General features: G+C 40.0%; 1 protein-coding gene across 1 annotated transcript in view; it reads right to left on the bottom strand.

Annotated features, from left to right (window-relative positions):
- Positions 1-3,476: 3,476 nt before the first annotated feature.
- LOC148032371 (tobamovirus multiplication protein 2A-like) overlaps positions 3,477-14,663 on the bottom strand; it is a 37,492-nt gene continuing 26,305 nt past the window's right edge. Inside the window, exons 7-8 of the mRNA XM_087683022.1 lie at positions 4,025-4,234; positions 3,477-3,936 (exon numbers count right to left, since the gene is read on the bottom strand). Coding sequence (XP_087539148.1) covers positions 3,832-3,936; positions 4,025-4,234 — 315 coding nt within the window. The 3' untranslated portion in view covers positions 3,477-3,831. The remainder of the gene's footprint in view (positions 3,937-4,024; positions 4,235-14,663) is intronic.

The raw sequence follows: 14,663 nt of genomic DNA, 5'->3' as shown, positions 1-14,663 counted from the left end.
CAAAAATAATAAGCTCACACCAAGCATCAAAACCTATCACCAAGAGATGACCATCATAATTAGTAGTGTATTGAACTCTATATCTACTCATCTACATATGACAAATTTAGGTAACCATGGATTACCATCCTCAAGATTGGGTTTGAGTACACGTGCTAGGGTTTTAGCCCCCAATACTTTTGTCAACATTAGGGGTGGCCGCCTTGACATGAACCCAAGGTGCCAAGGTAGGGTGGAGCTAGATTATGCCTTCATTCCAAGATGTTAGATGACCAACGCTCTTGAGAGCACCTCATGCAAACTACACACAAAATATGTGCCTGACATAGCACCAATATTATGAAACACATATACTAGCTATATTTTCATGGTGTAATTTGCTTAATGTCCAAAATCCTAGTGAAATGCACTTGTGAGCATGGTGACAACTAACCCCAAAGTTATCTTGTGGATGTGTACCATCAAGCTTTTAATGCCCTCAACTACTTAAGGACCAAGGTGCAGTAATGTGTTGAAGAGGTCATTAGCTAAAAAGTCTACCCTACCCCTACCTACTCTAATTGCCAAGCTCTTTCTCTAACCACACTTTGCTACTAAATCTATATCCATGTCTCACTAAGAAATCTAGAGTAATCCACAGGAGGAGACATCATGAACATATGTATATACTCTCTTGTACCACATTCACCAACAACAATCATGCTCTGATAAGGAGCACTGAAACTATTCAAGATCCCTATCAATATGAGAAACCATGCCTTACTTAAGACTATAGCAATACCCATAAATAGAATATGTATCACTTAATGGGTATGTGATAGAGGATCTAAGATATATCATCATAATAGTAGCACATAGTCAAGTTGTAATAGTAGATTATCTAGATGATAACATTGATAATCTACTAATTCTACAATCGAATACTTGGCTAACAAAGATGCCAATCTAAATGAATCATATGAACCACATGAAAATTTGAATAATCATGAGGTAATATAAGCAATCTAATAGTTCTTGTAGATATTAGGCATGATAGTTTGGCAACTAGCCTAGATGATGCAATTGAATCATCTACAATTACATGAGTATCAAAATAAGAACCTAGAAGATACAAACTAAATAGCAATCTAGATCATGCAACTAGATGACTAGATGAAATGGGATGCAAATATGATGATGCACATTGTTCTCGGTTTGAATCAAAATCAAAACAATCTAAATCCATGTTTGATTGTGCATATTTGTCATTATCTGAATCGAAGTAATCTAAATTAAAAGATGTGTGGGGGTTAACTTGATCTTAAACTTGAGATCTAATCAAATAAGCTAAAAGAGATATTCTAACAATAGATGATATTATACTCTATTCCCTCGCAAAGATAAACAAGAGATGTTAAGAAATCATAAGGCAAGAAATTAATGGTCAAGTTTGAAAGCTAAAATGATATAGATTCATGAAGAGTAACACAATGATACATATGGTAACTCTCAAAGGGATGCTTGGAAAGCAAGCAATGATACACAAAATACACAAAATATAGTGTAGGCTAAATATACCAAGAAATGTGCATACATGCAAACTCTAGTTTAGGAAATGGACAGATAAAACTGCAACCATTTGTGCATACACAAATAGTGATAAAGCAACCGCTTATAAAATCCACAAGAATGCACAAAGGAAAATATAGCATGTGGACATATATCATGCACATACGTAGACATGTGTGCATGTACTTGTAATCATTGGTGTACAATCCACCATATGTATGATGGGTAAAATGATACCAATAAAGACACGCCTCGAGTGCTTACAAAATAGAAGTCATGTATGTAAGAAAACATTGCACAAAGTGTCAAAATGTAAAGCAAGAAAATAAAAATTTGGATATGATCCAAAAGAATACATCTACAAAACCAACCCATGTACAATCCAATTCCATTTGTAACTTTAAAGAATAGTTAGTTAGAAAAATTCCAACTACATATGACATTGTTTGGGTATCCAATGCATCAATGCTTTAAGTTATTTAAGGCTTAAAGGCTTAAGGCTTTCAACCTTAAAAGCCACATGGAGATACATGTATGTATATATGTATGTATGACATGCATACATACACATCAATTGATTTTCTTGTAGGCTTTTGGTCATGTTATGATCTTTTGAACAACTTTTCAAGTGAAAAGAAAATCACTTCAACCTCTTGAACTACTTTTAAATGAAAAACAAAACCATTTCAACCTTGGTGGTTCTAGCTCAAGAAAGAAGCAAATCAGGCACAAAATCTAAATCCTTTATTTCAACCAACAGCATCAATGCCTTTGTAAAATCCTTCCCAACCTGGTTACAAGGGATTTTAGTCTCTTCCAACTCTCAACCATTTGTACTACTATTATGGTTATAAATCCCTACAATATAGCACTAAAAATCCCAAACCCTATTAATGAAAAGCTCAAACATTGTAAACAACGTTTAAATGCTCAATAAACATGCACATAAATGAACATGAATCAAGATGTAGACATATACAAGATATATGTTACATCCATCTGGCAAAATTCAAATAGAGCTATCCCAACATCGTCTCTTTCTTTCCACTTTCATGTAAGTTTACCTTTTGACTTCTTAAGCCTGTCCCAACTTTCTAAGGTCCAATATCCAATATCCAATACTAAGGCTTCGAGCAAATACAATAATTGTATATTATATTGCATCATTGTTTTTAAAAAAGTGATTTTGAAGTCTGTCAGGTTGGATACCCTATGTGGGGTTGCATCTACTTGGATCTCATGCTATCCAACCCTTGTTGGTTCAAGATTGGTTTGCTGGAAGTAGTCAGATATTAAAGCACCCACTTTCCAAGTTACATCATTGTGGGACCTTGATGGGAGGTCCTCCTCTTAAAGGTTGTGAAGACCTAGAAGCCAATTCTAGATTTACACCAGAGTAGAAACTTGTTTACTTCTTAAGAAAGGCCACTCAAGATGAGTAATATGGACCAGTACAAGTGCAAAGGAGTAATTACCCAACTACCAGAAGAAAACAACTTACTAAGCTACAACAATGTCTTCAACAAAGTTGGGGTATGTAAGGAGCTATGAAGGCAATGGAGAAACCTTTTGCTCCAACACAACAAATGTAATCAGAAATGCAGATAGCATGAGAGAGGGCGCACCAATAGGCAACATTGAAAACATTGTAACTACACTAATGTCAAAGAAGAATATATGCAAACACAATGGAAATGTCAAATGCAACCAAAAAATAAAACATTGGCAACATTAAAGAAGAGGCCAAGCACTCTAGCCATACGCAATTGGAGCGCCACCAATGGTAGGATCAACTTGGTATCACCACAAGACATTGCCTGGGGAATTTAGGTGATTCTAAATAAAAAACTATGCATGAATTATAATTGTTGCCATTCTAAAGCTAATGTGTATGTAATTGAGCATCATCTCACAAGCTGCACATGCAATGATGCATAACATTACATGTTTAAAAAGAACCATTTTGCAAAGAAATGGCTGACGGGTCTGCCATCATACATAGCGCCACAAAAGCTCTTGACCAAGTTTTAAAAAGAGCCATTTGCAAAGAAATGGCTAACAGGTACAGGTTTCAGAAACCAAGTCTTGTATACACAACACACTAGCATCTCAAACCACTTGAACAAAAATAAAATTGTCGAAGGAGATTCAATGAAACACACCATCCTCCAAATAATTGGCACTGTTCTACACAGGCACGCAGGTCTTCAAATAATAAGCCCCATAAAAACAAAATTGCTTTGTGAGTGCATAAGTACGATCATGGATAAGAATGTCCAGCTTCTACATGATGGTGCAGCACCCTTTCTTCTCCTCTACTGATGGAGATGGTTGGGTGAATCTTTTGGACTCTGGATTGTAGGAAAATTCGGTTGTGTCCAATCCATACTGCAAATGCAGCAAAAACACTTGAGAATGAGATACCAAAGAACAAATCACACAACTGTAAGTACCATTGTAGAAAAAATCACAATACCTTTTCCCTCATTCTGGTACTCCATGCATCTGTGCGAGTAGACCTATTCTCTGAGCCAACTGTGGAAGCACTGGTTCCAGAAGTAGCTTGCCTATTCAGTAAAGGTTGACGACTTGCTCTGGGAGCTAAGTACTCATCATCACTGTCATAATCTTTCCCAGGCCTTGAGTTTATGGCACGAAGTATAACAGCCAGTAATAAACCAAAGGCCTGCACATAACATAATATTATTATATTCAATTCTATGCAAGATTCATATCAGACCAGAGATTTCATACACATTCATTGAACATCCCAAACAACTTGCATCTTGTTAAACCGTGAGGCAAACGTACAATGCACATGCAATTTCTCATACTTCTCTTCAGTCCACCATCTTACTTGTAGCTTCTCTATCAAAAAAGGCTAATGGAATTGTTCACCTGTTTCTTAGACCTGCACAGGCATTGGCCGCAGCCCCCAAGTCTGACCAGAAAGCCCTTACAGCCTAGTATACTATCTATCTAACAAGTTCAATCATGTTTTCCTAATGTTTTCCTGCTACATGTCTGTAATTAGAGTATTGTGTTTTATGAGTTACACAGTTATGCATCCAGTCTCAAGCATCCTTGCCTACTGGATCTGTGTCTTGCTCCCTTCAGCACCCAGCTACCTCAAGATGGAGGTTCCTCATTTCTGGGAGCCACCTCATCGCTCACAATGAGCAGGAGCTGCCAACCCTGCTGCACACTCAACCTAGCTCACCTGTGTCTGTTGCTCTTTGTGCCCATTGTTTATCACATCAACCACATCCGGAGCATCTGTCCTTATCCACACAGTGTGCAACATCTACAGTCTGAAGCAAGGTCCTTATATAACTGTTAAATACAGTAGCTTTATCCCTCAGCATTGCAGAAATGCAGGGCTGGTTCTGCAGTACCGTCTGATGTGCTAGATTCTCTTCTCTGAAACAATAAAATGCTCTAAACCCACTCCCTGACACAAACATTAAGAAGAAGAACACCAAAGTCACAAGCATCAGAAAACCAAAGGGAAGTGCTGACTTCCAAGTATAGGCTGCAAGAAGACAATAAATAAATACACCACAACTGGGAAGTTTTTATTTTGGGCTGGCAAAGTTGGGAGAAATGGTTGGTGCAAAACTGAAGCCAGAATTCTCAAACGGGCACTAGGAGGATACAGTTGCAGATTGCCAAAGCATAGGCTACAAGAAGACAATGAAGATATACATCACAGAAAATGGGGCAATCTTTTAAACATTGCCAAGGTTGGAACTTGGTAAGTTGGTGCAAAGCTGGTCCAATAGCAGCTGGCTGACCAGCTTGCCATGCTCACTAGCCAGTCAGCCCACATGCAACTACATGGCACCACCATGTCCCTGTCCACTCCTGCCAGGTGTTCAGCAACCTTTGCACTGCATTGTCATTATCTTTGAAAGGAATTCTAGCAGTATGCCCTGAGGTAAGAAGCTAAAGATGCTCATCAGGCTGGGCAACATAATTAAAAAAAGGTTACACTTTCAAGTTTCCACTCAATGGAGATAGTTTTCAAATTTCAACCCCTTCAATTATACAGAGGCTCAGCAGACCAATTAATCACTTAGCAGTATCTTTCTAAGCCCCCAACCTCAAAAAACGAAGTTTTCTAGGAACTGCATAAGTCTAGATTACTTTTGGCATTAATCACCTTTCAAATTGTTAGACAGGACCCAACTGTAAATCTTACTTGTTAACCACATGCTGCCATCAAGCTGATCTTTTAATTCAAGTTTTCTCCAACAACACTACCAGCTAATCCTTTTTCCCAAAAAGAAAGATCCTGCCAAAAGATACCTAAAAATGTGGAAAGAAAGAGATGAAGACAATTGCAGAAGAATAACTCAGTGATGGTATTTTTGTTATCTGGAGAAGTATCACTAACAGTGAGCAGGCTAATCTACTTGATTGAGAGGAATACTGCTCATCACTTTAAAGATCAATTCAACATGGTCCATCAACAGCATTTGGAAGTTACAAGATATCCTACATAGTCACAAGTGACGGGGGACAGGGACGATGACGAGGACGAGGACATAACAGGGATGGCCAAAAATAGGGGATGGGGGTTAGGTGATCGGGACAGCATTTAAAAATTAAAAATATATTGAAATTTTTGACCATTTTTTTACCATTACTTTGAAATTCGGAATGTGCATCATCAAACTAATATACAAAGGCATAACTTCAACAACTATGGCCAAGCTTGGAACCGGCTTCTTGAAATATGCAAAAAACTATGCCCAAGAACTAGTGGGCAAGGCTACAACACTCAGAAGCCACCGAATGAACAACCCAACATCTCATCCAACGCCCATCAATCTTCTGAGGAAGGCAAAGCGCTCAGTAGTGAGGCTTTTCGTGAGCAGATCTGCAGGATTCTCGTCAATGGAGATCTTGACAAGGTCAACAGACTTGTCCTCTACGACACCACGTATGAAGTGATACCTCACCTCAATGTGTTTCGTCTTCGCATGGAAGACCGGATTCTTAGCCAACTGAATGGCACTCATAGAATCCGAATGCAGTGTAGATATAGCATCAATCCCAAGGTCAGCAACCATATGGCCTCCTTGCAAGCCTCAGTGGCTGCAACATACTCGGCCTCAGTAGTAGACAAAGCCGTACACTTCTGAACCCTGGACATCCAAGAGACAGCACCTCCAGCATAGGTGAATACATAGCCAGAAGTGGACTTCCTACTATCTGCATGTCCTACATAATCGGAGTCAATGTACCCCACGACCCTTGTATCCTGGCTGCCATAGCAAATACGCATATCTGTTGTGCCCTTCAGGTACCTCATGATACCCTTCACGGCATCCCAATGTTTCCTGCCAGATGTAGCCATATAGCGTGCCACAACACCAACTGCAAAGGCAATATCTGGACGAGTGGCTATCATGGCATACATCAAACTGCCCACGGCTGAAGCATAAGGGATCTGGGCCATCTCGGCCCTCTGCTCATCTGTCTGTGGACAATCGGCCTGTGATACCTTCACATAAGAAGGCAATGGACAGCCAATAGGCTTTACGTCCTGCATGCGAAAGCGCTCAAGGACTTTATGAATATACTCCCTCTGTGACAAGTAGAGGAGTCATTGATGCCTGTCGCGTCTAATGCGCATACCAAGTATGTGAGAGGCCTGTCCCAAATCCTTCATCTCAAAGCTCTTCTTCAGTTGAGATTTAAGAGCATCTAGCTCATCATGAGCTTTCCCTGCAACTCCTATCAATCAAGTCCATCTCATGCGGAAGTTGGTTAACTTGGAGCTTGATGAGTCCAAGCCCACCTCAAAGCATTTGAATGCATTTACTAGGATTTTGAGTCAATTACAAGATACAGCTTGCAATCTTTTAATCCCAAGTTGAAGGCTATCTTCTTGCTCATGACTTTACCAGATTCATGGGAAGCATTGGTTGTCTCTTTGAGCAACTACTCCAACTTGACCTTTGATGGTGTTTGTGGTTTTATTCTCAATGAGAATATTAGACACAAGGCAAGTGGGGGCAACGGTGGAGAAATCATGGCTGGCAGCAATGACAGTAGTAACCTGATGCGCATAAAGAAGCTTGAAGGTGCACATAATTTTGCAGTTTGGCAAAAGCAGTGCTACAATATCCTGTTACAAAAGAAGCAAGCAAAGCCGATCAAAACCAAAGGGGCAAAGCCCGCGAACATGGATCAAGATGATTGGGATAAGTTAAATGAGCTTCCACGCTCAACCATAGAGCTATCGATTTCTGATGCCTTGCTCTTCAACATTGAAGGTTTGGATTCTGCATATGCTATATGGACTAAACTAGAAGAACTGTATGCACAAAAGAGTGCTGCAAGCAAAGTGTATTGGCTGAAAAAGCTTATGGATTTGCGTATGAAAGAGGGTACAGCAATGTCTACTCACTTGAGTGAGTTTAACTCAATTTTCAGCCAGCTGGTTGCCTTTGAAGTTCATGATTAATGAGGAATTTAAGGCTATTTTCTTGCTTTGCACTCTATCAGAGAGTTGGGATACATTCAGGACTGCTATGAGCAATTCTAGTGTAATCCTTTTGTATACTGATGTAGAGAATGCTCTACTTATGAAAGAGATGAATCGGCAAAACAATGCATCCAGTAAGTCTTCCAGTGCTTTGCATACTAGAAGCAATTCACAGCAAAAGGGCAAATATGATGGCAAGGGATGCAGTAAATCACGTGGCAAAGATGTTGAATGCCATCATTGTGGCAAGAAGGGTCACTTTAAATGTGACTGCTACAAATGGAAGAAACAGAAAGGAAAAGGCAAGAAGACATATGATAGCAAGGAAGAGAAGAAGGACAATCAACATAAGAAAAGCAGTGTAAAAATTGAAGAGGTGAATGTAGTCACTCATGACAGTGACAGTGGGAGTGACGTACTCTTTGTCTCTTCACACTTTGGTGCACATGCTTTACTTGCAGATACAGATGATGACATGCGTACCTAGATTCTCGATTTAGGTGCTTCCTTTCATGTCATCCCTCATCGTGAGTGGTTCTCCGCCTATACAGGGGGTCGACATGGTGTTGTCCATCTTTGGGACCACTATGCATGTGAGATTGCAGGTATTGGCAGTGTGCAGTTACAGTTTCAACATGGCTCTGTCTTTACACTTCAGCATGTACGGCATGTACCTCAACTCAAGAAGAGCTTGATTAGCACAGGGCAGCTAGATGATGATGGTTTTCATACCACCTTTGGTGATGGAAAATGGAAGATCTGTAAGGGATCAAGAGTGATTGCCAGAGGTTGCAAGAGTGATACTTTGTATCCACTTCACGTATCTAGTGTGCGTGACCATGTTGTTGCCGTGACCGAGCAACCAAGTGTTTCTTTGTGGCATGGCCGGTTGGGACACATGAGTCAAACAGGAATGAAAGTGCTTTCTCATTTGGGTTACTTTCCTTATCTTTGTTATGCTGATTTTGAGCATTGTGATCATTGTATTTATGGAAAACATGCGCAAATGTCTCATAAAAAGTCTTTCTTTGAAATCTTCTCCTCTAGAGTTAGTACATTCGGATGTATGTCAAATGCTAGGATTATCTTTAGGGGAAAAGAAATATTTTGTCACCTTTGTCGATGATGCTACACGGAAGGTATGGGTTTATCCCATTCGTAGCAAGCATAAAGTGCTTGACAAGTTTAAAAAATTCTTGGTATTGGCTGAAAATCAGACAAATAAGACACTTAAGTGTCTTCGCTCTGACAATGGTGGGGAATATGTGTCCAAGGCCTTTCAGGCATTTTGTGACAGCAAAGGAATAAAAAGGAAGCTCAGTGCCCCTCATAATCCGTCCAAAATTGGAGTTGCAAAGCATATGAATAGAACCATACACGATAAGGTCCGTACAATGCTGTCTCATGTTGCATTACCCCATGATTTTTGAATAGAGGCTGTTATGACAGCCATTCACTTGATTAATCGGTCACCAAACAGGTCTTTGGGGAGAGGGAAGTTCCCCAAGAAGCGTGGTCGGACAAGCCACCTTCATATGCTCATCTGAAAGTGTTTGGCTGTGAGGCTTTTGTACACATTCGTAAAGAAAAACGCAAAAAACTTGAGCCAAAGTCTTGTAAATGCATTTTCCTAGGATATGGTGACGAGGGTGAAAATGGGGTACAGATTGTGGGATCCTGAGAAAAGGAAATTAGTACGCAGCAATGATGTTATCTTCCAGGAAGATCGCATTCACAAACGGCCCGAAAAGACTAAGGAGGTCCGTAGGGTTGTATTCCGAGAAGAAATACCTTTTGGACAGAGAAATGTGCCCACTGTACAGCAACAAATACCTGCTGTGAATGAACCTGTAAATGCAGGAAATGATGCTAGAAATGATCAGCCAGCTATTACCCATGAAAATGAGCCATTGCATGTGTAGGAACAGCCAGGACAGCAAGCTGTTAATGCTGATTTCAGGCTGAAATGCCAGGACAGCATGCTGAAAATGGAAATTTGCAAGAACAGCCAGCAAACAATGACCATTGGGTTAGGAGATCGTCTAGGGCTACTAGACAACCTGACAAATTTGTTCCTGGTGCAATTAATATGGCTGATTATGTCATGTTGGCAAACTGTGGTGAACCGTCTTGCTTCAAGGAAGCAATGGACAGACAGGACAACAAGAAATGGTATAAAGCCATGCTGTCAGAGATGGAATCTCTTGAAAAATTTGACACTTGGGACTTGGTGCAGTTGACTAAAGGGCAAAAAACCCTTCCATGCAAATGGGTTTACAAGATGAAGGTCACTTCTGGTTCCTCACCAAAATACAAAGCAAGATTGGTTGCAAAGGGGTACAAGCAAGAGCATGGAATTGACTTTGATGAGATTTTCTCTCTTGTAGTCAATATGACTACATTGAGAATCATTTTGGGCTTGGTTGCAATTGAGGATATGGAGCTCATACAAATGGATGTAAAGACTGTTTTTACAAGGTGATCTGCATGAAGACATATATATGCAGCAGCCTGAAGGGTTTGTTGAACAAGGGAAGGAAAAAATGGTATCTAAACTCAAAAGGAGTTTGTATGGGCTGAAACAAGCACCAAGAGAATGGTATCATAAGTTTGATACATTCATGCAGTCCCAAGGCTTTCATAGAAGTCAAGTGGATCATTGCTTGTACACCAAGAAGGCAGCAGATCGCAGTCTGATTATCTTGGTTTTGTATATTGATGACATGCTGATTGCTGGCAGGGATACTCATGCCTTAGATTCATTGAAGCAAAGTCTTCATGGCAGCTTTGACATGAAGGATCTTGGTGATGCAAATCATATTCTTGGCATGCGAATACTCAAAGATAGATCAAAAGACTTTATCTATCTCAACAGGAGTATATCTCCAAAGTTTTGCAGCGTTTCAATATGGAGGGAGGGAAAATAATTGGGGTTTCATTGCCCTCCATATGTGAAACTTAGTGCAGAGGACAACCCTACATTTGATGATGAGAAGGCTGAAATGGCCAAGATACCATATGCTTCAGTTGTTGGCAGTTTGATGTATGCTATGGTTGCTACACGTCCTGACATTGCCTTTGCAGTGGGAGTGGCTAGCAAATACATGGCAACCCCTGGCAAGAAGCATTGGGATGCAATGAAAGGTATTATGAGATACCTCAAAGGCACAAAGGAGTTGTGCATCTGCTTTGGAAAGCAGAAGGCATCTATTGTTGGCTTTACAGATGCGGACTATGCTGGCCATGTGAACTGCAAGAAGTCCACTTCTGGGTATGTATTTACTTTCACAGGAGGAGCATGCAAAAAGACTTTATGGCTTTCACGTCTGGCGGGAGAGCTTGGCATCACAGAGTTACCTGTTCTCCATTGTGATAGTCAAAGTGCTATCATGCTAGCACAAAATCCTGTCTTTCATGCAAAGACAAAGCACATACACGTGAACTATCACTTCATTAGAGATGTACTTGACAGCAAGAGCATTGAGCTTTTCAAAGTGCATACAGATGAGAACCCTGCAGACCTTCTCACGAAGGGTCTTCCAACAAAGCGGTTTGCTCATTGCCGACAAATGATGGAAGTTGGATAGATATATGTATTTCAGCTTTGTACATACCTAGACTTAGCTGATTCTTTTCTCCTCTTAAGGCACATTGCCTTTAGATGGGAGATCGTTGGGAATAAAGGCCTCGTGCCTTTTAAATGTGCTCGGGTGTGAACACACCCTTAGTACTTGTACTTACACATATATATCTATATAAAAACCTAAATGTACACTCTTGTCATTGTATCTACAAACGGACTCACTCTCTACTCTGCTCTCTCTCACTCTCTGTCTCTCACTGCACGTAGCGACAATCTATCTCGATCTCCGTGCCTAACCAGTCCCTATAAGACCATGTCTACAAATTACCAAAGACCCTCTATGGCTTGAAGCAAGCTCCCAAAGCTTGGTACCAAAGGATTAATTGATTCTTTCTTCAAACTGCCTTGCATTGATTAGCTAATGACCCCAATCTATATTTCCAAGTTGAGGGTGACACGTGTGTTTTGCTCATCTTTTATGTCAATGATCTCACCATTATAGGGAGACATACTCAAGAAAATGATCATACGATCCTTTTTCATGTGCTTACTTTACTTGAATCTTGAAACTTTTGAGAGTCTCTACTCTTGGCACACATCTATCCCACAAGATCTCTTTCCTCCATTCATCTTCTCTCTATCTTATTTATCATGGTTCCCCTAGCTTCTTTTGTTGGTGCCCAGCATGCAAATATTATTTACTAATCTACAAGTATTATGTTGGAGACTTGCTATGTTCAAATTAAGGTTTCCGTAAGAATGTTGTCTCTAGGTACTTCAAATGTTCCAGCTTTAGAAAGAGCTAGCATGCAGCAAAAGAAGAAATCTTAGTCTTATTATTGTGGCAAGCAAGCACATCTCCAAAAGGACTACAAGACACTAGCAGTTCTGCAAAAGGAGGAGAAAACAAAGACAAAGAGTAATGACTCTCTTAATGAGTCCTCCTCATCTTCAAGCCCAAGTTCTAGCTCCAACCACATGGCCCTCATTATGGCTGCAAGGGCCTCCCTTCTAGCTTGCTAGTACACGTGATGCAAGTCATCCCTCACAACTTGCCAACATCAAAGAGGGAGTGTGAGAGGGTGGTGGTGACCCGTCAAGCCTCATCTATACTTCTATGCAAGTGCACAAGATGCAAAGAGGGGTTTTCTTGATGCACTGACTAAAGTCTAACAAGTTTAAGATCTTGGAGTTGGGATTTACATCCAAGTTCATAATGGGTTGTTTCTTAACAAAGAGCAAGATTGGCTCCTAGTTTGAACTCACATGAGGGAGCACTTTGGCAATCTGGCTGAAGGCGGAGTATCCATGGTCATGGATGCATTAGAGGCATTGCTAACCAGATGGTCATGTATGCTACTGCAAGGCATTGTTTGACAAAGATATGCAGCTACTGTAATTCTTCTCCATTTTCAAGAGCATGTATGATTGACATTGACATCATTATCTGTCCAAAGCACCTTGATGGCGGTTTGTGCACCCACACCTAGGGCATCCATGGTCCTATCAGCTTGTCATTGTTGTATGTACTTTGATGAGTCCTTATCACTGCATCTTGTATTGTACCAAATCACCCATTCTTTGAGAGAGGGTGTTAAGCAAACATTGTTAATCCATGTGTGAGTTGGTGTATGTCCCAATGAATTAGGCACATTTTTTGCAAAGTGTGAAGTGGTCGCTTTGTTTATGGGTGCCTATATATGGCTAACTGGCATTTTTAATATTTGACAACTTTTGTAATTTTAGCTCCAGATTATGGCCGACCTGATCATATTCTTGACCTATTTTTATAGGCCATTGTTCCCTCCTCAATCATTTAGCATACACTATACTTGTAGGTTCTGGTGGAGAGAGAGGGAGCCAATGCCAATGCCCACGTAGCTAGAGACTCACTAGTACTATCTCATATCTTGGTACATGGATTCATTTTCCCAAACGTCTCTTTCCTTCGAAGTTCTTTATGTAGTGTTCTTCTTTTGCACTTTTTTTTTCTCTTCTTTCTTGTGTCATGCAATCTATTATAACAATTGTCTACACTTCCATTTTTGCATCCACTTTTAACGAGGGTAAAAATACTAAACAGCTATAAAACCAAGACAAATCAACCTAGTCAGGAGTCAGTAGAGATTTCTACTTGGTGATCATCGAAAATCCTCATTCTTCACAAGCAAAAAAGTTCACGCTAGGTCCATTTGTCAAAGGCCACACAAAGAAAGTATCAAGCATGTCTTTTGAATGCACAATGCAAGTTGAGAATTTTCCCTTCAACGTTATAGTTATTACTTCGTTGAGATACAAAACTTGAATCTATAAAATTTAGATATGTTCCTTGAATGCAAGCATCGGAACCATAAAATCTAGATCTAGTACCATGGAGACACTAATATCCCAACCCATTCTCAAACTCTTATCTTGGTCATCTAGATCATTCTCAGAATCCGATTCTAATCCCCTAGGTCATTTGCAAAACCCAATCGTATCGTAATAAGCAAGCATACACTTCAATCATAATCCATACCCAACATGAACCTACCATACAAACTACAACGGTCTCCCATTTATCACTCATGGAAAATGATCTTTTAAAATGTTATGACATCTCTCCACAAGGTATGTTCAAAGTAATAATCCAGTGGTGTTTGGATGATTATCTCTATTGTTAAGGTCCAACAATTTGTCAGTTTTAGCCAGTTTGACCCAAAAAGAAAATATATGGATTAATTTACCAATGTTTTGTAAATGACCAGTGACTTATGCATCACACTCTGATATCTTTAGCTCCAAGACCCTACTCCCTGCTCACTCAAAATGAGTAGCAGCTATGAATGTTCTCACTTTACTTTCCATGTTGTTAACCGTCAGACGAACAAGGTGGAAAATCTGAAAAATCTAAAGAAGACAAAGGCCACGACAAAAGTGAAACGGGAGACAAAGGCGCGCAAAGAAAAATATGAAAGCACAAGAAGTGCAGAAAAGTCCTAAATAAAGAAAAAAGACGCACAAGAAAAAGCGCAAGTCAATACTTTTGTAAAAGAA

The sequence above is a fragment of the Lygodium microphyllum genome, chromosome 8, assembly GCF_053477565.2.
Source record: "Lygodium microphyllum isolate KBCC chromosome 8, Lygodium_microphyllum_v1.1.10, whole genome shotgun sequence".
NCBI lineage: Eukaryota > Viridiplantae > Streptophyta > Polypodiopsida > Schizaeales > Lygodiaceae > Lygodium > Lygodium microphyllum.
Note: the sequence above shows the minus strand (reverse complement) of the source record. Positions and strands in the feature narration are given on the sequence as shown.